Source organism: Cibotium barometz, chromosome 53, assembly GCF_041138505.1.
Source record: "Cibotium barometz isolate CiBa-2024 chromosome 53, ASM4113850v1, whole genome shotgun sequence".
Lineage (NCBI taxonomy): Eukaryota > Viridiplantae > Streptophyta > Polypodiopsida > Cyatheales > Cibotiaceae > Cibotium > Cibotium barometz.
Window position 1 is genome coordinate 40658908 of NC_141098.1, and position 21616 is coordinate 40680523.

General features: G+C 44.0%; 1 protein-coding gene and 1 pseudogene across 1 annotated transcript in view; one reads left to right on the top strand and one right to left on the bottom strand.

Moving 5' to 3' along the window:
* Nucleotides 1–14532, top strand: part of LOC147608629 (protein ROOT HAIR SPECIFIC 17-like) — a 63906-nt gene extending 49374 nt beyond the window's left edge. The window contains exons 7-10 of the mRNA XM_086788863.1: nucleotides 12340–12521; nucleotides 12886–12988; nucleotides 13075–13406; nucleotides 13506–14532. Of these exons, the coding sequence (XP_086644989.1) occupies nucleotides 12340–12521; nucleotides 12886–12988; nucleotides 13075–13406; nucleotides 13506–13932 (1044 nt within the window). The 3' untranslated portion in view covers nucleotides 13933–14532. The remainder of the gene's footprint in view (nucleotides 1–12339; nucleotides 12522–12885; nucleotides 12989–13074; nucleotides 13407–13505) is intronic.
* Nucleotides 14533–16866: 2334 nt separating this feature from the next.
* On the bottom strand, nucleotides 16867–17466 carry LOC147608630 (L-ascorbate peroxidase, cytosolic pseudogene; annotated as a pseudogene).
* Nucleotides 17467–21616: the final 4150 nt, after the last annotated feature.

Genomic DNA, 21616 nt, shown 5'->3' on the forward strand with positions numbered 1-21616 from the left:
TAAGTTGAGCATGCGCTATTATATAGATGTTACCTTTTGGAGGCCATGATTGGCTAGGATCTATGTCATCTTGATACATATGTGCAGAAAACATTGTTTCAGTAAAACCTATCTTGCTCTTCTCTATTCATCTTTGTGTTTTTGCATAGTTCTTAATACAAACAGTTCTTCTACATGTTACATCGGTATCAGAGCCTAGTGGAAGTCCTAGAGGTGCTGGATTCGTGCAGATATGGAAAACGCACAGTACAAAGGTCTCTCTCTCTCTCTCTCTCACTTATATTCAGCATGTATACACGCTTGACAGAGATCGCCTCCCACGACTAGCAATAGTGTCCTCTATGCAATTATACGGCGAGAGGGAGAGGGAGCGGAGCGATTGAGACGTGCCGGACTGCCCTCCTCCTCAGCGACACGCCCTGAGGAGAGGACATGTGAAACCGGCATCTGGTAGAAACCAAAGTGCGGTAGACTAGCAATCACCTATACACTTGTAGTCCAGACAATTAACAAATAAAACAAGAGCTAGAATGCTCCAGAACAAAAAGGAAAACGACACCTGTTGGCCCCAAAGCTTGGCGTCCCTTTCAGTATTTCTTTATTCATTTTCAATGGAAAAGTTTAACTGAGTACAACAAAGCCAGTCAAGGAAAATAAACCTGCATGTCCAATCTGGCAACCCTCAAGACCTCTTAGCATAGAGGATACACATACAGATCTGTGTCCCACAAAAGCCACACTGATGTCTCCTCTAATCAACCAAGACAATGCAACAGGGAACCCTTGAGCACGCATCTGGTTGTTCCATGATCATAGCTTCAAGCTCAGAAAGTACAAATCCACCATCTAACTCTGTTTCCACCCTTCAAACTGCCACACCCCTCCTCTCACAAAGGGCCAAAAGAAACAACTCTGAAGCAGTCGTAAGCCAGTGGAAAGAGAGAGAAAGATATTCCGCAGATCACTGCTGTCCCTCAATCCAATCCTCCTCAAAAACCACAGCCCTGAGAGTATAGAGTATGCTGTCCTGAAAGTGCAGCCACCCGCCTTTGCCCTCCAAAGCTCACACAAGGGGAAGAGAAGAAGAGAGAGAGAGAGAGAGAGGTGAGGCGCCAGAGTTCTTGTAGCGTTTCGAATTGCTGTTTTCGTTTGTTTTAGGGTTTCGAATTGCTCTCTTACTGCTGTTTTAGGGTTTCGAATTGCTGTTTTCGTTTGTTTTAGGGTTTTGAATTTCTGTTTCCTGCTGTTTTAGGTTTCCGAGTTGCTCTCTTACTGCTGATTTTCGCTGTTTTAGGGTTTCAATCTGCTGTTTTAGGGTTTTGGTCTGCTGTTTTAGGGTTTTGAATTGCTGTTTTAGGGTTTCTATCTACTATTTTAGGGTTTCAAGCTGCTGTTTCAGGGTTTCGAACTGTTGTTTTAAGGTTTGGGGTTGCTATGTTAGGGTTTTGTACAGCTGTATTCCGCTGTTTTAGGCTTTTAGCACAAAGAGAGAGAGAGAGGGAGAGACGAGAGAAAGTGGGAGAGATGTCGACTCTAAGTCTTTGCAGGTGCTGAATTAGGGTTTTCAAAAATTAGGGTAACCCTAGAAGAGTGCCAGCTCAGCTTGCAGCCTCCATGCAAAGCAGTGAGAGAACGGGTTTTCTTTGCTTTTGTACATGGATTTGGATGACCGGGCTGCTACTGTTGGTGGCATGGCTGCCAATAGCCTTAACATGGATCTTATTGAGGAGATGATCGAGAAGGATGTGGGTTATGCTTAAGATGCCTCGGAACAACAAAAACGTCAAGGCTTGATGTTGATGCAAGCTACACTCCGGTGAATGTTGGAGAGAATGTAGAGGAAAGTTCTCAGGTACCTTCTCCGGAGTTTGCACGTTTGCTGCAGATCACTGGTGAGCTTCTGCAAGAATATGTGAAGGCAAATAGCGTGCAAATGGCTGCAGTAGATAATGGTGGTGTGGCTGATGTATGCATGGAGACTCCTTTGTTGCTACTACAACAGCTAGCAGATTTTCATGATCGTGCTGCTATCTTCTTCTTTACTGGGCGTATTCCGTTGTTGCCTCGTCTTAGAGCATGGTTGGGCCGCTTGGTGTCGCCTGAGGCACTTGAGGAGATTTATGATGGTCCGAGAGGCTTTTATGAAATACTTTTTCGCACTTCGGAAGCCCGTAGGGCAGTCTTGGAGTAGGTGCCACTCTTTTTGGATGGGCAGTTGGTTCATGTGGTTCCGTGGAAGCCTATGGCAGAGTACCAAGATATGTTGCGCCAGGCTTGCCCAGTTTGGGTTGAAGTGAAACAATTCCCACCAATGTTTTGGCATGTTTTACCAGGTCTCATGCGAGGTATCGGTGATGTCTTGGTGGTTCCTCGAATGACATCTAGAAACCGAAATCGTCTATGCATGTTGTGGGATACTGGGAGACCTAGGATGACACATTTGCGTGTCAATATGGCTGGGCTGCAACCTTTAATGTATGAATTGAGGTGGGGATACATTTGCTGGCCACTGTTTCAAATGTGGTGAGATGGGCCACTTTGTCTCCGAATGTCCTAAGAAAGAACAAGTTGTTGCTACCAAGGATATCGTTGATGGGCAGTTGCCCGTGGAAGATGAGCATGACGCTCCTTTACATGATGCCCAGCACATGGATGTACATGTGGATGTTCAGAATGAGGTTGAGCAGCCACGGGTGGAAGTACGTGGTAAAAAGACACGATTTGTTGCCCCGCGGGGGGATTTCTCAGATGCTGTTTGGCAGAGGCCTTTGCGTACTCATCAAGGGCCCTTACATACATATGTTGGTCGCCCTTTGGGTTTAGGTGCCTGGCAACAACCAGGATTGAGAGGCCGGGAGACCAACTTTCTCAGGGTACAGGGGCTCTTGGGGTGGATAGAGTAGAATGCTATCCTATTAGAAGTCGCCTAACAAAAGAAGCACAACAACAAATGCTCTTGTGTTTGGTTCGAAGGGTGAGGTCATCTCGCCATGGGATGGTCATTACCCTTCGGCACGTGCTCGGGAACTCCAAGGGCAGTCTGAGATCACAAATACCATGTCTAAAAATGCAATGCTTCAAAAGGTTCGTGATTTGGCAGATTGTCCTGGGCCTAGTACACGGCCTTGTTGATTCCTTTTCTGGGAAGGCTTATGAAAATTGTACAATGGAATGTAAAGGGTATTTCTTCGTGCCAAAAGCAATTCAGGCTTTGGCGTACAACTTTTTGTCATGGTTGGGATGTTTTGTGTGCAGTTGAACATAAGCAGCATAAGTTGGCTGGCAAAGCCTATGTATATAAGGGGTTTCATGTTTTCTACAGCGGACATCTTGCTTCGCAGTCAGGTGTTATGTTTGTCGTTCGTTCGCAGTTTCAGCCTTCTCTTGTGATTCAAGATGTTCATGGAAGATTTCTAGTGATACAGATTGTTTGGGATGATCCGCCTTTATGGTTGTTAGGGGTGTATGCTCCAAATAATGCTCGTGCACGCCGTTTGCTGTGGAATGACTTGTGTGCTCTTTCAATCTCTCATCCTGGCTTTGTGACGGGAGACTTTAATATGTGTGTCTCTAGGGGCAAGCCTCATTCTGTAATGGATGTCCCGGAGAGAATGACGTGGGAAGCTTTTGCAGCAAGGTCGCTAAAACAAGACATGTGGTCTTGGTTGCATCCAAATGAAAGGGGTTACACTTATGCCTCATAACAGTTTCGGGGCCCTTATGCTAGATTGGATAGGATGTATATTTTACATCAAGATCTCTTTTTGCCAGAGGTTCTTACTATAAAGGTTGATCAGCAACAGGTTTTGTCGGATCATTGGCCGCTTGTGTTTGAAATGGTCTATCATCCTGTGGATGCATATAAAGGCTTGTTGGGACGCTTGCCTTTGCGCTTAAATCACACTTTTTTGGAGCATGAAGTTTTTGATGTTTATATGCGTCAGTTGATACGACATTTCTCCACAAGAGTGTCCATGGCTGATTATCATGCTTGGCCAGTGTTCCTTACCAACACTCGGAAATTAGCGCGACATTATGGTCTTGCTAATGCCTCTATACAAAAACAGCATGTGGCTATTCTTGAGTCGCTTTTAAAGGGCTTGCAAGCGTTCATGTTTACTGACTCTATGGATGCTGAAGTTGTGGATGCCATAGAATGGCTGAAAAAGGAGCTATCTAGGGTGCAGGAAGCACAATATGTTCGCTTTAAACTACTTGCACGTCTTGATGCTTTGCGGGATGCTAACTGTCAATCTCATCGCTTCTATGATAAGTTGCATCAAAAACATATGCGTGAGAATATTGTTAGGCGGATGGATGCCCAAGGCAACCTTGTTACTCAACCTTCTGAGGTTATTCAGCATTGCATCAGGTTTTATGAAGATTTGCTTGCCCCTCGAGAGGATGTCTCGCCAGCTGTCCTGGCTGCAAGGGAGTCATTGTTTGCTGAAGTACGATATCAAGTTGACCCTGATGTGGCGGTTCAGCTTGATGCTCCTGTTACTCAAGGGGAAGTGGAAGCTGTTCTCTCCAAACTTCCCATGGGAAAGAGCCCTGCTTGGGATGCTTTGACAAATGAGTTTTTCCGAAAATATGTTGATCAGCTTGCATAGCCTTTGACGCTTATTTGTCAAAGGGTTTGGGATTGGAAGTTGAGCATACTTCGTTTGTTGCCCAAAGTCCCTTCGCCTACTTCTTTGGCTCAATGGTGCCCGATCTCACTTATGGGTATTATGTATAAAATCTTTACAAAGATTTTTGCCAATCCCTTGCAGAAGGTGCTTCCTACTCTTATTCATCCATATCAATATGGATTTGTGCATGGCAGGAATATTTTGCATAATATTCTTAATGTTCAAATTGGAGTGGATTATGCCAAGGCAAAGAAGCAAGAGATTGTGATGGTGGAGCTGGATCTTGAAAAAGCTTTTGATCATGTCAGCTGGTCTTTCCTTTCTCTGTTAATGACAGCCATGGGCTTTGGTCCCAAAATGGCTAATTTGGTGCATTTACTTGGCTCTGGCTCTATCACGCGGATTATGCTCAATGGAGGACTTTCGGATGGTATTTCTCTCACCCGTTCTCTCCGACAGGGCTGTCCTCTTAGCCCTCTTTTCTTTGCCATTGCCACTCATCCTATGTTATCTCGCCTAGATGCTATGGCATCGCATGGTGAAGTGGTTGGTTTGCATCTCCCTCATGGCAAGCAATTGGTTGCTCAAGCCCTTGCGGATGACACTTTTATGTTTCTCAGGGCTGAAAAAGCCAATATAGATCGAGCAATGGAAGCTTGGAATAATTCTGCATTGGCTTCTGGGCTGAAAATAAATTCAACAAAATCAGCCCTCATTGTATGTACGGAATTTGATCTTGAGGCATTAGGATGGCAAGGCCGTGTGGTGCATACAAGAGACATTGTTCGTCATCTTGGGTATCCGGTGGGTGTGGATGTGGACCCCCAAGCGCTTCTTGCTTGGATTTCTGCTCGGATCTCGCATAAATTTGTGTATTGGAAAGCTCAAGGGTGGCCTATGCACGTGAGGGTTAAGGTAGCTCAGGTTATTATGCTTAGCATGATTTCCTATTTTTTGCCTTAGCTACCTTGGACGCACAAATCTCTTCTCCGTTTGGTTGCTCCCATTCGGTTTATGCTGTGGAAGAGGCAAGGAAATATTATGGGTCAAACATGGATAGCTTGGAATCACATTATGACGCCCAAAAGAATGGGTGGGGCTGCTTTACTGGATGTCCGCTTGCATATGGTGGCGCGTAGGTGGACGCTTTTCAGGATATGTGTTTGCAGGAGCAGCCTTGGGTATTCCTGGCTCGTGACTTGATTGAGTTGGAGGGATTGTCACATGGACGGACACGTGTGCAGGCTTCATGGTGGGACATTGTGAATGCGGCACATCCTGTCCGTATTCGCTCATCTCACATTTTATCGCATATTCTCCTTTCCTGGCATGAAGTTCTACTATTGGCTCGGTGGGATCCTGGTCATTAAAGACTACTTTTGAACTCTTTGCAGTTCGAAACATTTGTGGAGTCGCGTGTCATTGTTTGGCCAGACAGAGCTGCTTCACGCATACGACTCAACCGCATGGTCAGGTTAGGCTTGGTTAGAATCCGAGATGCTGTGATACCTGGTCGTGACAGGCCATATTCGTTTCGTCGTATTCGGCAACACTTTAGGGTTCCTCGGACATTTCAGCCACTATGGGTTGACATCATGCATGCAGTTGAGCCTTTTACTCCATTGCCTCGGCCATCTGCAGATCAGCCTTGGCTTGATTGGGCACTATGTAAATCTGGTGACTTGATATCACTTTCAGCTAACCAGGTCTATCATAAGCTCGTATCAGAGAAAGATTGGGTTTCAGCCAAGGCCAATAAGGTGTGGGGATTGCACAAGTCTAAATCATGGTGGCAGAAAACTCTTATGCGTGGTTGGCAGTCTAAACTCCCTTACCAAGGTAAGGTTTTCATTTGGAGGATGTTGGTGGGAGGGTTATCTACACGGGATCAGCTCAGCCGTCGTAAAATTACATTGGCCTCTTGCTTCTTCTGCACGACATGCACTGAAATAGCTATGCATCTGTTCATGAGTTGTCCAGTGGCCCGTCAGATTTGGTCTTTTGTCTCTCGTGTTTGGGAGGCAGTAGAGAGGTCTACTATTTCGGCTCATCAGTGGATATTTGGGATTTGTCCTCAGGTCATTACTTCGGACAGTCACCTTGTGATATTCCATTTCCTTAGATGGACAGGACTTTGGCATATTTGGACTACACGGAATGGGTTCATCTTTGATTCCTTGTCTGGAATACATGGACACATTCTACGTATCCGCGGTTTGCTGCTTTGGCAGTTTTCTTCTCTTCTCTCAGCTCAGCTACTGGATGCAGATGTTATTTCGTTATGGTCTACGGCGGCTCGGCTGGCTCATCTTTGATGCTTTTATCTGGGATGCTTATTTGGCTAGGAGGCTTTCTTATCAGTGTACAGGTTTGTATGGTCATGATCCTTTAGACGATCTTTTGTGGGGGTTTTTTTGGGGCCATAGGTTCTGTGTGAGCCATGTGGCTGATGTACATTTTTTACATATAATATAAAACACCATTTCACGAAAAGAAAGAGAGAGAGAGAGAGAGAGAGAGAGAGAGAGAGAGAGAGAGAGGGGTTCAGCCTGCACCAACTGCCCTGTACGGTTCTTCACCAGCCGGCCTGCGCCAACTGACCAACAGCCACCTGTCAGCAGCTGCCTGTGCCTACTGGCTTGCACCGCCTGTACCCGTCTGCGTCAGAAAAACTGAAGCCGCCTATGTCAGAAAATCTGCAGCAACCTGTACCTGTCCGTACCAGTCTGTACTTGCAACACCTGTACAAACCTATACCTGTCCGTACCAGTCTATACCTACAGCCGCCTACGTCAGCTGAACTGGACTGCACCGCCTGTACCAGCCTATACCTGCTGACCTGCAGATGATGTTCTGTACGGCCCACCTGCAGATGCTCTTCTGTACGGTTCCCCTTCAGGCGACCTGTACGTTTTCTCTCCACGCAGCCAGCCGACCAGTTCCCTTCCAAAAGCAAGAGAGAGAGAGAGAGAGAGAGATGGAGAAGGAGGCATGTACTCTAAAAGTGGAATAGCCCGCCCCTCCATAATTATCCTAGTGGCCCTCCCTTAAAGTTTTTAAAAAGGTTCATAAACCTTATAAAGTTTAATACCTTGGTCCCCCTTCACACTTGGGGTTATCCACACATGTTACCTTTTTGTCCGGACACCCAAGTATGAATCTTTAAAAATTTATCTTGCTCACCGACCACCATGCCTACACTTTTACTGTTCCAATTTCACAGGGTCATGACATAACCCCCCTCTTCAAAAATGGCAAGCGTCCTCGATTGCAATCTGGTGATACAGCAAGACATCCAAAGTGAAAAGTACAATATGGCAAGATCAGCGTCCCAATCTCTCTAAGCCATGCATATGTAGCAACATTCACGGCAAACCAATGGTGTAGTAGTAGTCCAAGTTGTATACCACTGTGAACCATACACAACCACAACATCCAATGTGACTAGTACACATATATCATAGAAGTCCCATAAACAGATGTACTGTCAGCCACCATCAGTACCTTCGGGTGAGACAAAAGCTTCACCAAGCGACCTCTAGATGTTATCTGAGCCTATCTGTATCAAGGGAGTGGAGGTGCTACCCCCCTCTTGAGCATCAGGCAATGCTCCAAACCCATGCTATGCTAAACTTGAATGAGCCATAACAAGAGTCGGCTCCAACTCAAAGGCATCGAGATAAAGCTGCAAAACCTGAGGTAAATATGTTAAGTCACCTTCCTCCATCCACTTCACATCCATCGGTGAATAGTTCTTGAACTTCACAAGATAGCGACGGGAAACTTTACCTCGTACCTTTCTTTCCTTATGTGCCAGTATCTGCTCTGGAATAAGAACCTCATCAAGTTCCTCAGCCTCATCTGATACATCCTCAGGCCATAGTCACAAGGGACGGGGGACGGTGACGGGGGACGGGGACGGGGACGGGACGGGGGACGGCCATAAGTAGGGAACGGGGACGGGGGAGGGAACGGCACTCAAAAAATAATTTTTTTAAAAAATTTTCTACTTTGCACTTATTCTACTTTGGAAGCACATCAAAATGAGCACAAATTTACACTAAAATGCTAAGATTTTGAGTCAAAGATAATAATTAAGTAGATATCTGATACAAAATGAGTCATGACTCAAGAGTCGGGACTCAGGAGCCTTAAGGAGGCAAAATGAAAATACAAGGACGGACTCAAATGAGTCAATGACAAAAAAGTGCTGAAGACTGGAGGCTAGAGGCTAGAGCTAAGTAGTAAGGCCCATGAATCATGATCCATGAATGATCATCCACGTGAAGTGCTCGCCTCATGGTCATGGGTAGCTTGTGCGGCTGCCAAAGAAGCATCAAGCTCATCCTCACTGGCATGCTGCTCCTGCACCTCATCCTCCCGTTGCTCTTCTTGTTGACTCATCTCCCACTCGGTGAAGGAATCTGCCTTCTTGGTCATGCTCTTGCAAAGCATTCGCAAGTTCGCGCTGACGAAGACAAGGTCATTGGCACGCTCTACCCCGAGTCGGTTCCTCTTCCTAGAGGCAATGTGGCTGTAGGTACTCCAAAGTTGCTCCAAGCAAGAGGAGCTGACGGCCTGGCTAAGTATGCGGATGGCAAGCTGCTGCAGCTCCGGTCCATCTGAACCAAAGTCCTCCCACCATAGAGCAGCACCAACTTTGGAGCGGTCAACCTGTGCATCATGACAGCCATAGGAGCCATGAAACGACCTGTACATCGAAAGCTGGTCCCTGATCTTGCGCCTAACCGATGCATCAGGCACAAGACGATCCAAGATGATCCTCCATCCAGCGCTCACCTCCCGGTCGCTCTCCTGCTTGTTGCCTTGGAATTCTGGGTCCACCACATAAGCTGCTGCATGCAATGGAGAGTAGTAGGAATTCCACCTTCCTAGACACAAGGCATGGATCTCCTCGTATCTGTCTTCGTCAGGCACGAAGTCTTTCAACTTCTCTATCATGCGATCCATGGCCTCGTAGACCTTGCCTATGCATGGCTGCATAGCGTCTACAATCCTCAACAGGTGGACTATGGGCCTCACCATAGCATCTGTGGTCTTCACACGCTCCCACCAAGAGGCGTCATCCGCCCGTAGCCTACACTCTTGGCCAGTGTTTGTATGGGACTCTTGCATGGCGACAAACTCGTCGCTAAGGAAAAGCCCCCTCAAAGCACCACTACAATCCTTCAACCGGCCCAACATGAGAAAGTTGTAGGCGAACCGGGTGTCGGAATATTTGAGAAGAGAGAGACAGGACCTCTTGTTGAACTCATGCCGAAGTCTTTGGTGGTTGAGGACAAAGGAGACCATGGTGTTGGCCTCCTCAATGAGCGGGCTGATCCATGGTAATGCCCCGATGTCCTTGAGGAGGTTGTTTAGGCAATGAGCCATACAAAAGGACACCGTGACATGTCCATACATACCTTGGAGAATAGCTCCCGCCGCCCTATTGGAAGGCTCCCCATCCGCAACAAAGCCGACTACATGCTCGGGGCCAACGATCTCCATGGTGGTAGCCCACTCCGCCGCAAGCACATCCGCGCTCTTCCCAGTGCCGGATGCATCATGAGATGAGATGAAGTACATCTCTCCACGGGAATATGCAACCATGCCGTGAATACTCCTCTTGCGGGTGTCACTCCATCCATCCACAATGAGGGAGACTCCGTTCCTCTCCCATTGCCGCTTTGTGTTGTCGGCCGCTTGCTCTACAATGCGCTTCTCCTTGTCGAGCAATGTAGTGCGCAAGCTCTCGGATGAGGGGGGCGTATAGGTTGAGCCATACTCCCCAATCTTCTTAACCATTACCTTGAAGTATTCCGACCTATTCAAGAAAGTAATTTACTAATGAGAAGGAGACTAGGATGATGAAAACATGAATGATGAATTGGCAATGATCGATTGCACTTACCTAGCCGCTTGAAAGGCAATGTGGTCGTGGAAGAAGAAGCGGGCCACCGCCATATCCACCTCCTCCTTCAACTTGGGGTTCCAATTCTCCCCAAGTGTAGATTGTCGCCGTGGGCCACGTAATGATTGAGAGGCCGTGGAGATGGAGGGTGCCGGTGTCGTGGATGGAGTAACATTCCGACTTGATGGCGAAGGTGATGGTGTGCATGATCCCGATCCACCACATGACTCCATGGTAGAGGCTTGAGTTCCTCTCCCCATCGTCGGGGGATCCACGGCCACTCGTGGTGTCCTTCTTGTCGCTTCGACCGCTTCGTAGACGCTAAGCTTGTCAAGAAGTTCCCGTCTCTTCTCGGGCGTGACATTCGTGCAAAACCTCACCTCATGCCCACTCTCATGCAAGAGGTGGGCTCGCACTTTGTCGGCGCCACCCGTTCGCCGGTACGGGCAAAGCTTGCATACCCATGGCCGAGAACCGCCTCCATGAACGGATGTGGTGTAGTTTACCTCCTCCCACCATGTCCATCCCGTTGTCCTTCTACGAGAAGCCCCGGCACGTGAGGAGGATGCCATGGTTGAAGATGGCTTGCCGCTTGACTCTTGAGCCTTGAGGAGTGTGAGAGAGAGAGAGAGAGAGAGAGAGAGCCTTGAGGAATGAGAGAGAGAGAGAGAGAGAGAGAGAGAGAGAGAGAGCCTAGAGGCTTGGAAGTTGGAAGAGTCAAGACTCAAGAGGCTTGAGGGAGAGGTGAGAGCCTAGGCCCTAGAGCTTGGAACTTGGAAGTTGGAAGAGACTCGAGAGAACTTGAGAAGATTCAAGAAGCTTGAGCAATGAGCAATGAGCAATGAACTTGTGTGTGGCAGCTTGTAGCCTTGTGGGCTCTTATATAGATAGGCAAGAGAGAGAGAGGGCCAAGGCCCAACAGCCATAAACGGCTAGTAGAGCCCAAGCCCAACAGCCATAAACGGCTACAGTGGGGCAGGCACGTGGCACGCAGGCGCAACGGCCGGAAACGGGCGCAACGGCCAGAAACGGGCCGGCGCAACGGCTATCTGCCGTCCCCCGACAGCCGTCCCCCGTCCCTACGGCGTCCCCTGCGCCGTCCCCGGTTTGAAACGCCAGACAGGGGACGTCCGTCCGTCCCCGTCCGTCCCCGTCCCTGCGCCGTACCGTGACGGCGTCCCCGCGTTCCTAGGCGCCGTCCCCGCCGTCCCCTGTGACTATGCCTCAGGCACATCCCCATGGAAAGGTCTAAGTAGACTCACATGAAATGCATTGTGAATCCTCCAGTGTTCTGGTAGCTTCAAGCGATAGGCCACCTCACCAATCTTTTCCAATACCTGAAAAGGTCCGCCAATTACTTGTCCCACCTATGAGGGATTAGATGGCTTCACTATGAACTGCCCTAGTGTATTTATAAACTCTTGGAATTTCCCCTACCAATACCTGATTGCTGCCGGTCAGGTCCTTGGATAGAAAATTACCAAAAATCCCATAAAAAGAACTGTTCGATGCCTAAAAAAGCTCCTAATCTAGCCAAAAATAGAGGGTTAAATATGTCCAGATGTGTGCATGTGACAAGAGTTATCTGCCCTATATGGGCTGACCTCATTCACACCCTTTGTCACCGATGTGAGCGTCTCTAGGCCAGCTGGAGTTTTGGGCTTCATTATTCATGGTCTTATACTTTTTACTGTCATTCATTCTCTCTTTGTTTTCTTTTGTGTGTGCAAAGTTGACAAAAGAAGTGAATTATTATCGGTTTAGAAACTTATTAAATGGTGTCCCCTGCAGGTGATTCGTTTAACAAAATTTGACTATAGGCTTTCAAATAGGTTGGAGAAGGATTTACAAAAGCTTCGCTGCAGGGTAAATTATAATGCCCTGCGTTTTACTACAGCTATCAAAGCAATGGGTGATACCTTGGTGGGAAGGTTGAGGCAGAGGAGTGGGCGATATATTGCGCTTCATTTGAGGTACCGAAAGCAAACAACAAAAGTAAACCTTGGAGAAGTTGGGGTTTGTTTTGCCATTACACTAAACAGTTAAATAAGCATCATAGTTACAAGGCAAATGCGGTTCCAGGGATAAATTTGTATGTCATACATACATACATGTATATCTTTTCGTGTGCGTGTGCATCCCCCCCCCCCCCCCCCCCCAACACACACACACACACGTGTATGTATGTATGTATATACATTTGTATGTGTATGTAGGTAACATATATACATTTGTAAGTGTATGTAGGTATGTATGCATACACATTGTTTATCATGTTAGGACACTATATTTTACTTCTATAAAGAAGAGTAACATAGTATCCTGGCTTTTATGCAGATTTGAGCCTGACATGCTGGCGTTCTCTGGCTGCTACTATGGTGGTGGTGATGTGGAACTAAGAGAGCTTGGTTTGATTCGCAAGCGATGGAAATCACTACATGTAAGTCAAAAGCAAACTAGTTGCGGGATACATGTGCAGCAACATCTAAGCCTGACACTTATCTTGACACTTTTGAAACATTCCAGCGAAGTAATCCAGCGAGGGAGAGACGGAATGGGAAATGTCCTCTTACTCCAGAAGAGGTCGGATTAATGTTACGAGCACTGGGATTTGGCAGTGATTCGCATCTCTATGTTGCATCAGGGGAAGTCTATGGTGGCGAGAGTACTCTGGCTCCTCTTAAAGCACTGTTTCCTAATTACTATACAAAGGATTCTCTGGCAACTAAGGAAGAGCTCCAGCCCTATGTCGACTATTCTTCACGCATGGCAGCCATAGACTATATAGTGTGTGACGAGAGTGATGTTTTTGTCACTAACAATAATGGCAACATGGCACGCATCCTCGCTGGACGCAGGTTTGTCTTGGTTTCCTTAGTTATTTTGCTTGTGTGTGTGTATGGTGGACATGTGAATGCAATGGCTTTGACTGAGTGATCTCTACACACGACTTACAGGCGTTATTTTGGTCACAAACGCACAATACGACCAAATGCAAAGAGGCTTGGAGCGCTTTTTCTCGCAAAGCCCAACATGACATGGGATGGTTTTGCATCAAAGTTACATAAGGTACAGAAGGGGTTCATGGGAGAACCAAATGAATTGAGGCCAGGGAGTGGACAATTCTTTGAGAATCCCGATGAATGCATATGCGAGAGCCCAAAAGCCAAGGAAGACCTAGGAAAGAAGAAGTCATATAAGGATGCACAAGATGAAGAGCAGCATGATGATGTTTACAGCGAGCCTGATGATGAGGAAGATGCAGACGAAGATGGCGAGCCGGATCATGAAGAGGATAGTGGCTTCATACAGCAGGAGCTCATAGAAAAGGGCAACCGGGCCGAAGATACCGAGACGCAGGACATCCCATGGCTATCTGATTAACATATTCATCTTCAACCTTTCACAATATGGACTGTCCACCAGCAATGCAAAGCTGTACATCAATGCAAGCGACAGGTTGAAAAGGAAATGGTAAGGAAAGGGTAAGCTTTCAGAGTGGATGCATGTAAGGGGGAGCAGCCTACTGGCCCTTTTGCTTGTACATATAGTAGCCAAGCTCTTCTTTTTCTTGTCCAAGGCAGGTGTAGGTGGTGGTTCTTTCCAAGGGCATCAAGGCTGTGTTGAACAAGCTTGTTAAAATCATAGCAAAGGGTAGAGTTATTGGTTGGTTTCTGAGCTCTACATTACATACTGAGGTTTAGTTTGGGTTCTCTTAAACTCCAGGACTAACCATGATTTTTTTTCATGATCTTGTGTCTCCTGTACATCGAGCTTTTGGTTTTGGTTGGTGGTACGATTGGGCTTCCATGCAATTTGATTTATTTCGACTTTCTGCATTTTAAAGCATTGGACCTTCGACTTCTATTAAACATATCATCCACTTGGACTTACAAACAAGTACCTGTGCCCCATTTCGAATCGCTCAACCTCTTTAAAAGATGCCACAAATTGAGTTGGCTTTATAAACGTAGCGTTTGCAAATAATCCATGAACTCATCATTATACATGAACTTTTCATTAGACTCTTGGCAAAAGAATTTGCTTATGCTCTTACAAAATACTAGGACATGCATGACAAAATTGAGCTCCAAAATGTGTTGATGCGCTTTCCTTCCTTCCTGTTGTAGGTTCCATCCTTGATAAATAGACTTGCTTGAGCTTGTTCTCCAACAATCCTTTAAAGACATCTTTTTGCTTCTAGATATTTCTTGGGTAGCAGTGGAAATAGTAGCAAGGAAGGATGTGTGTTGAACATGCTCTCAAATGTTGCAAGGTAATGAGTTGTTATGTGGTGGACCCTTTGGAAGTAGTTGAGGATACTTGCTTCACTTGGCCTTGTGTTGAGATTAGTGAAGCTATCTTATTTATAGCTCTCCTTGGATTAGTTGAGGACCAACAACTTGAAGAATTGACATGTAGCAATTATATCTCCGTTTGGACTGCTCAGTCATTTACTCCATGTGGTACTTCAGCTCTAAGGTGTTGCTAGTGAAAAGAAAACTGACATGTGGATCTTGCTTTTTGAGAGAACTAGATTCTTTCCAATTCCACCACCCTTTTTTTTGGAAGCTCAGGGTGCAACTCACACACACCATGGTTTGAACTTGGATCTGTTCATTTGGGCTAGAGCCCATTGCTAACCAGTTTCACCTTCTTTTTTGATTGGGAAGTAAGTGGTTGCTAATTAGAAGCACTCACCTTGTCTTTCACCGCAAGTGGTGGTAATCTATAATTTCCTCTTGTGGGTGCCTAGCTGATCATCTCCATCCTCACTTTGTTGTCACAACGGAGAGCTCCATAGACAATTGGATGTAAAGAGTGTGCTTAATCTTACTATGATGAAAGTAAGAAGAGACTTTGTTGAAAAAGAAAAGATTATGTAAATGAAAATCACTAATCATATCCTAATCACAATCGCACTCCATCATGCAATGCAAGATTACAAGTCACATGCAAGAGAGAGAGAGAGAGAGAGAGAGAGAGAGAGAGAGAGAGGTCACATATAATCTATTGCAAAGGGGAATGATTATGCTTTGCTTATTGAGAAATTGACTTATGTACATGCGACTAGTATTCACACTTGGTTGGCCATGACTTAAATATAGTCCAGCCTTCTACTAGCCTAAGATGTTACATATGAAGTCTAAGGCTTTTCCTGTTTTATAATAAACGCAGTGCAAGGTTGCACTCATAAAGTACAGCTATCGTTATACAAAATGTTGCGTCTTTTGAAATAAAAGAACGTCTTTTTAGTGCAAAAATAAAGTGACGGCAACATAAGTTGGCAGAATGTACTACAAAAATAGAATGGTCAAGGCCATGTTAAGTGGAGTAATTAACATGCCTCCCTTCCTGATGGTGATCGTATCCTCGTGTAACTTATGTCGATTATAAAGGTGTAGTTGTGAGGGCCAACTTGTTGGGACGTTGCTGTAGAGCTTGTGTATGCCGAAGTTGTTCGTAATTTGTAATGCAACATTTAAACCTGTAAAGTGTTCTCTAGATATTGAAAACTTTATAATACAGTGCAATACTTTAACATGCAATAATGTTTTTTTTAAATAGACTATAAGATAACGTAGAATTTCTCTAATTATTAGAAAAGAGTAATACAAAAAGTGATCCAAATCTTATCCTTCGACAACACTTTAAGTGTATGTCTCTAGTTATGCTTTAGTCTCAATCCTGTATCACTTGTTAGACCTTGGAGATGGAGACCTTCTCTCTAATAGACATGTTGAGATGAAGAACGTGAGAGTCTCATTCTATTAATGAAAATAATTACATATATATAGGCATGAAAGCCTTGCTTTTCCTAAAATTAGGAAACCCTAACTTGAGCCCCACACTACAACTAAATTAGGACTCATTTACATGCATGTATAGATTGCACAATACCCAACAATCCCCCCTCAAGCTAAACATGTACAACTTTTGATAGTGAACATGACAAGACAAACCATCCCAACAACTACGAGTAGGAGCCCCCCCTTTTTTACATAAGGTGTATGTGTACTCCTCTCTTACAACCAGTTAGGTGGTGGACAACAGATTCAAACAAAGACATGGGTGGTCTTACCACATGCACATACATGGGCAGTGTCTATACCTGTACAACAACACACCCGTACAACAACATGACAAGAGTCTGACAAACTCACACATTTATGAGAGTTCCCTAGGCAACAAATCATCATCTGCAACAAAGAGTAAGTGTCCCCCCTCAATATACCAGAGGTGTGGTGTACACTGCTTAATAACAAGCAGATAATGACTAGAGCAGACTCACAACAATATTAACAATACTGACAACAACCATAACTTACAAAATCACCAAATACTGGATTTGCATCGTACGCCTTCTATAACTCCGCATGCATCTTGCTTGACAATCATGTTGTAGCAAAATTCTACGACATGGATTGGTAGGGACAGAAGCTGGTTGAGCAGATCATGCAGTACGCTTTGGCAGCAATGGTGGCTTTCCTCCGGACTTTCAGGTACATCCTTTCTTCTAGGATGAAATGGGATGTCTGGACCACCAGTTACCTCAACAGCAACAACTCCAGCAAACTGATAGAAGTCTGCATATGACAGAATTGGGAACTGCTCTTTAATAGGCTCCAAAAGCTTTAAAGCAATATAAAGCCCAGCGTTGGCTCCATGTGCCAGCTCCTCATCGTTGCGGATAGCTCCAAAAGGCCCACCAGTCTTGGTTTTCACATCATAAGTTCCAGCCCCATGCCATGCAAGGCGAACGATGATGGGAGCAGTTTCCTCCTGGCTTTGTCGCAGTTTCCTCCTGGCTTTGTCCATTGCATACAGGTACTTGTCGCTGACAGTTGGATAAACTTTCCCCATCCTGACAAATAAAAACCGTAAAAATCTGTTGGGCGAATTGCAAAAGTTGACAAGAGAGGCGAATAATTATCAGCTAGCTACCAGGCTGCTATAGGAATCTCCGGCTCTGACACCACTGTTAGACCTTGGAGATGGAGACCTTTTCTCTAATAGACATGTTGAGATGAAGAACGTGAAAGTCTCATTCTATTAATGAAAATAATTACATATATATAGGCATGAAAGCCTTGCTTTTCCTAAAATTAGGAAACCCTAACTTGAGCCCCACACTACAACTAAATTAGGACTCATTTACATGCATGTATAGATTGCACAATACCCAACATCACTAATGTGAAGTCATCTCTAGCTATTGTGAAGCTTCTAAATAGATCGCTAAGTGATTATTATTATTGTATCTATGTTATTATTTATGTTTTTTTTGAAATAAGTATGTAGTTATAAAGTACCACCTCGTAGAGATCAAAGCAATATCTCCACCAAGAGTTTATAAGAACTGCTAAGTATCTCATTACGACGATGTTTTTTTTTCTTTCAAAAAAAAAAACACAAGGTCCCACCCCATGAAGATCACGGCTATGGCCCCAAGGTCTATAAAATGAACCGAATGACCTACCAAGATCTACATGGTGATGGTTTTTTTTGGTCTCTCTCTCTCTCTCTCTCTCTCTCTCTCTCTCTTTTGGGGTTTTTTTAATTAACATATTTAGTCTATTTTTATATATGCGAATTACTTAGAAGTCTTTTCTCTAATTAGAGACGGCAAACTAAAGACGAGGGAAGTACTTGGCATACTCTTTTGGCATAGTTTATGTAAGTATTGGACTAGGACTTTTTGTCTAGAGAGAAATATACTTTGATGCTCATCGAACTAATAACTAGAAGAATATTACCAGTCATAAGATGATATAATGTAGGCACTCAAAAAATGACTAAAACATGAATTTTAAAATTTTGTGAGTTGTAGATTTGAATGCACCTGGTAGGTTTTGAAGTGTTGATTTTTTTATGTAGTCCTGTGTTTGTGATCTATGCTGATCTTCTAAAAATAAACACTGACACTAACAATTCATCATCAGATAGCCATAGTCAATATGTGGGTTCTGAATCAACTTCACTATGTGCATCGTCTTTGGTCTCTACTACATAGGTTTCTTTGTTTGTACTAGTTAATGGTGTGATTGCTTGTCTATAGAATGGCATGGAAACTATCGGCGGCAAGTAATCTAAGTATATATCTTCAGTTAAGTGCTCAAGGAATTCTTGTACTATGCTCCTAAAATGACATATAGGTGGTAGCGTTATCTCATAGAACATTGGAGTCATTGCATATCTTTTATTTGTTCTTCATTGTTCTATGAGTTCTTGTTTCGTTCTTAGTTGATAGGGTCCTCTCACTGAGTAGACTACACTTATATCATCATGTCTTTGTGGGGTTTCTCTTACCAATGATTGAAGGAGTCATGTCCCATAGCGTCTAGATTAAAGCTCTACATTCCCAGCACAAAAAGGATGTTGTGCAGGAAGCATGCAACTCTCACAAACTAAGCATGGGGCAAAAGGAAGAAAACAAAAAAGATTCACAAATGCAGTTTCATAACACTTTTCTCTTAATGATGCATAAAAGTAATGAGAACAGGTTTGAAATGGAGGAATATTTCTCTTCCATTGGTAGAACCACTTTGTACGATTCGAGTCAATGATTAGGACACTCGTATATCTACCCATGAGAAGTTCATATTCACGGCTTGTAGTAATAAAAGTCATAGAAGATTGAGATTTTGTTTTTAGAGACTTATTTTAATTTCTAGTATTAAATTTTTAGACAATTATTTTTAAGTTTTATGTTACGTATTTACATTGTTGCTAAGGTTTAGAGGTTTAAGGAACCGAAGCGTTAAATCGCTTGCTCATGATAATACTTCAGTTGTCATGGTCATTGGATTTGTTAGTGAATTTGACTTGACTTTCGGTTTGCAAACTGGCAAGCTGAATTTGTGGTGTGGCACATGGGCTTTGTGTGAATTTTGGTAAATCTACATGTTAATATTGATGATGTGGCTCCATGACGGTAATAGAGACGCGTATGACTACTTCTGAATTTTTTGCAGGTATTTGTAGATGTTTTAAGTCTTGGGAATCATCTACAACATATTTTGTAGCCTTTGGTCTCTCCACTCCATCTTGGTTACTCTTTGTAAAGAAAGGTTAGGCCTTGACGGAGAGGTTCTCTTCGAGATCCAAATGTTAGAGTGGCCTTCATAATACTCTAGGCTGCTGCAAGGACTTTGGTTGGTATCCAAATTTGGATGTCTTGGTCAAGGCTTCACTTTTCGCTGGAATTTTTTGGATGTATGGAGTACCTTTGGATGAGGTGTTTGGTCGCCATGGTTTAGGTATGGCATTGTATCTATTATGATGGTCCAAGATTTTCTTTGGTATCCATACTTTTTTCAAGACTTGTTTAGGTAATTATTTTGTTGGTTGCCTAGGTTCTAATTTTTGTTCTTGTTGGCAAGTTTTTGGTTCTTCATTAAGGTTTATGGTTTTTGTCGGCACAACAACTTTAGTATTTTTGTTAGGTTTAAAACCTAGCTAACTTGTGTTATTATTTTTGGAGGTGGAAGTTTGGGAGATTGAATGGTTTTGGTTAGTATTGTACTCCAATGGTACAATCACTTTGTCATTTTGCAATATGATATGGTTGTCGCTCTTTTTGTCCAATTGACCATACAATCCGTGGCCATTATCCATGTTCTCCCTAGTATGATGTTTTCTTCAATTGTTCCTACACGGGTCACATAGAATTTGCAAAATGCACGTTTAGTCCCAATAATAAACTCGATTTCAAGGGTTCCTACAATCCTTGTTTGACATTGTTGACTGCAGCAGCAACTGTTGTTATCGAACGGTTTAAGATTTGGGTGACCTAATGAGGTCCATGTTTCCAATGACATTACATTATGACTAGCTCCTGTATCACCAAGGCTAGCCATGCTGCCATATGGCTAGCCATGCTGCCATATGGTCTGGTTCGGGAATCTCTAGCTCTGGACGAGCTGGTTCCACATACGAGTCTTTATTATTGAGACTCATAAATTCAGCTTTATGAACAGATATCTATACACTATCAGGTCTTTGTCCTCTTTGGTTCTTTTTTGTTGAGCCAATGCTTCAAGTCGTGCTTTGTGCATTTCGTTGTCTTGTTTTTTTCTTTTCTTCTTTCTTCTTGTGGATTTGATAGAGCGTATCCTGGGTGAGTTGTCCATAGTAGCATTTTAGTTTGCTACCATTGAAAAATCCACCATTTCTTGTCCATCCAAGGTCTCAATTTGGAATGTCCCTTGGGGGAGTGATTTGTGAAACTCTATAGGGACCTAAACCTCTATATTTGAGTTTTCTTTTTCCACTTTTGACACTATACATAAGTACCATGTCTCCATTGTTCATGTTTTTATCTTTGAGTTGGTTATCAAACCACTCCTTGCATCGTAACTTTTTAACCATTAATCTGTAAGAAGGATTCAATCTCAATTCATTGAGTTCTTCCATTTTAATAAGTCTTTTTTAAAAGGGATTTCCATACGAGAAAATATTCGAAGGCTTGGAAAAATATATTCCAATAACATTACTACATCAAGCCCAAGTGCTAGTTGGAAAGGTGTACTGTCAATAACTATCTTGTAAGTTGTACGGTAGAACCATAAAGCAACATATGTAATTTGTGTTTCCAATCTGTTCGGGGGGATGCCTCTATGGTTTTAGTGAGAATTGCACACGTCTTGTCTGTGCTCTCTACTTGGCCATTAGCTTGTGGATAATAAGGTGTATATTTTCTATGTACCATAAGGAATTCTTTGAGCAAGAATTCTATCACTTCGTTTATGAAATGGCTACCACGATCACTCACTATCTCTAGTGGGCAGCCAAAATGAGTAAACACATGTTCATAAAGGAATTCAGATGTGGACTTTGCATCATCTTTTTGTGTAGCTTTGGCTTCACCCCACTTAGTAAAGTGGGGTGAAGCCATGTTCATAAAGGAATTCAGATGTGGACTTTGCATCATCTTTTTGTGTAGCTTTGGCTTCACCCCACTTAGTAAAGTAGTGTGTTGCGACTATAATGTATTGTGCTTGGGATCCTTTAGTAGCTGTTGGGTTAATAGGTCTGACAAAGTCAATGCCCCATTTTTCATAATTGG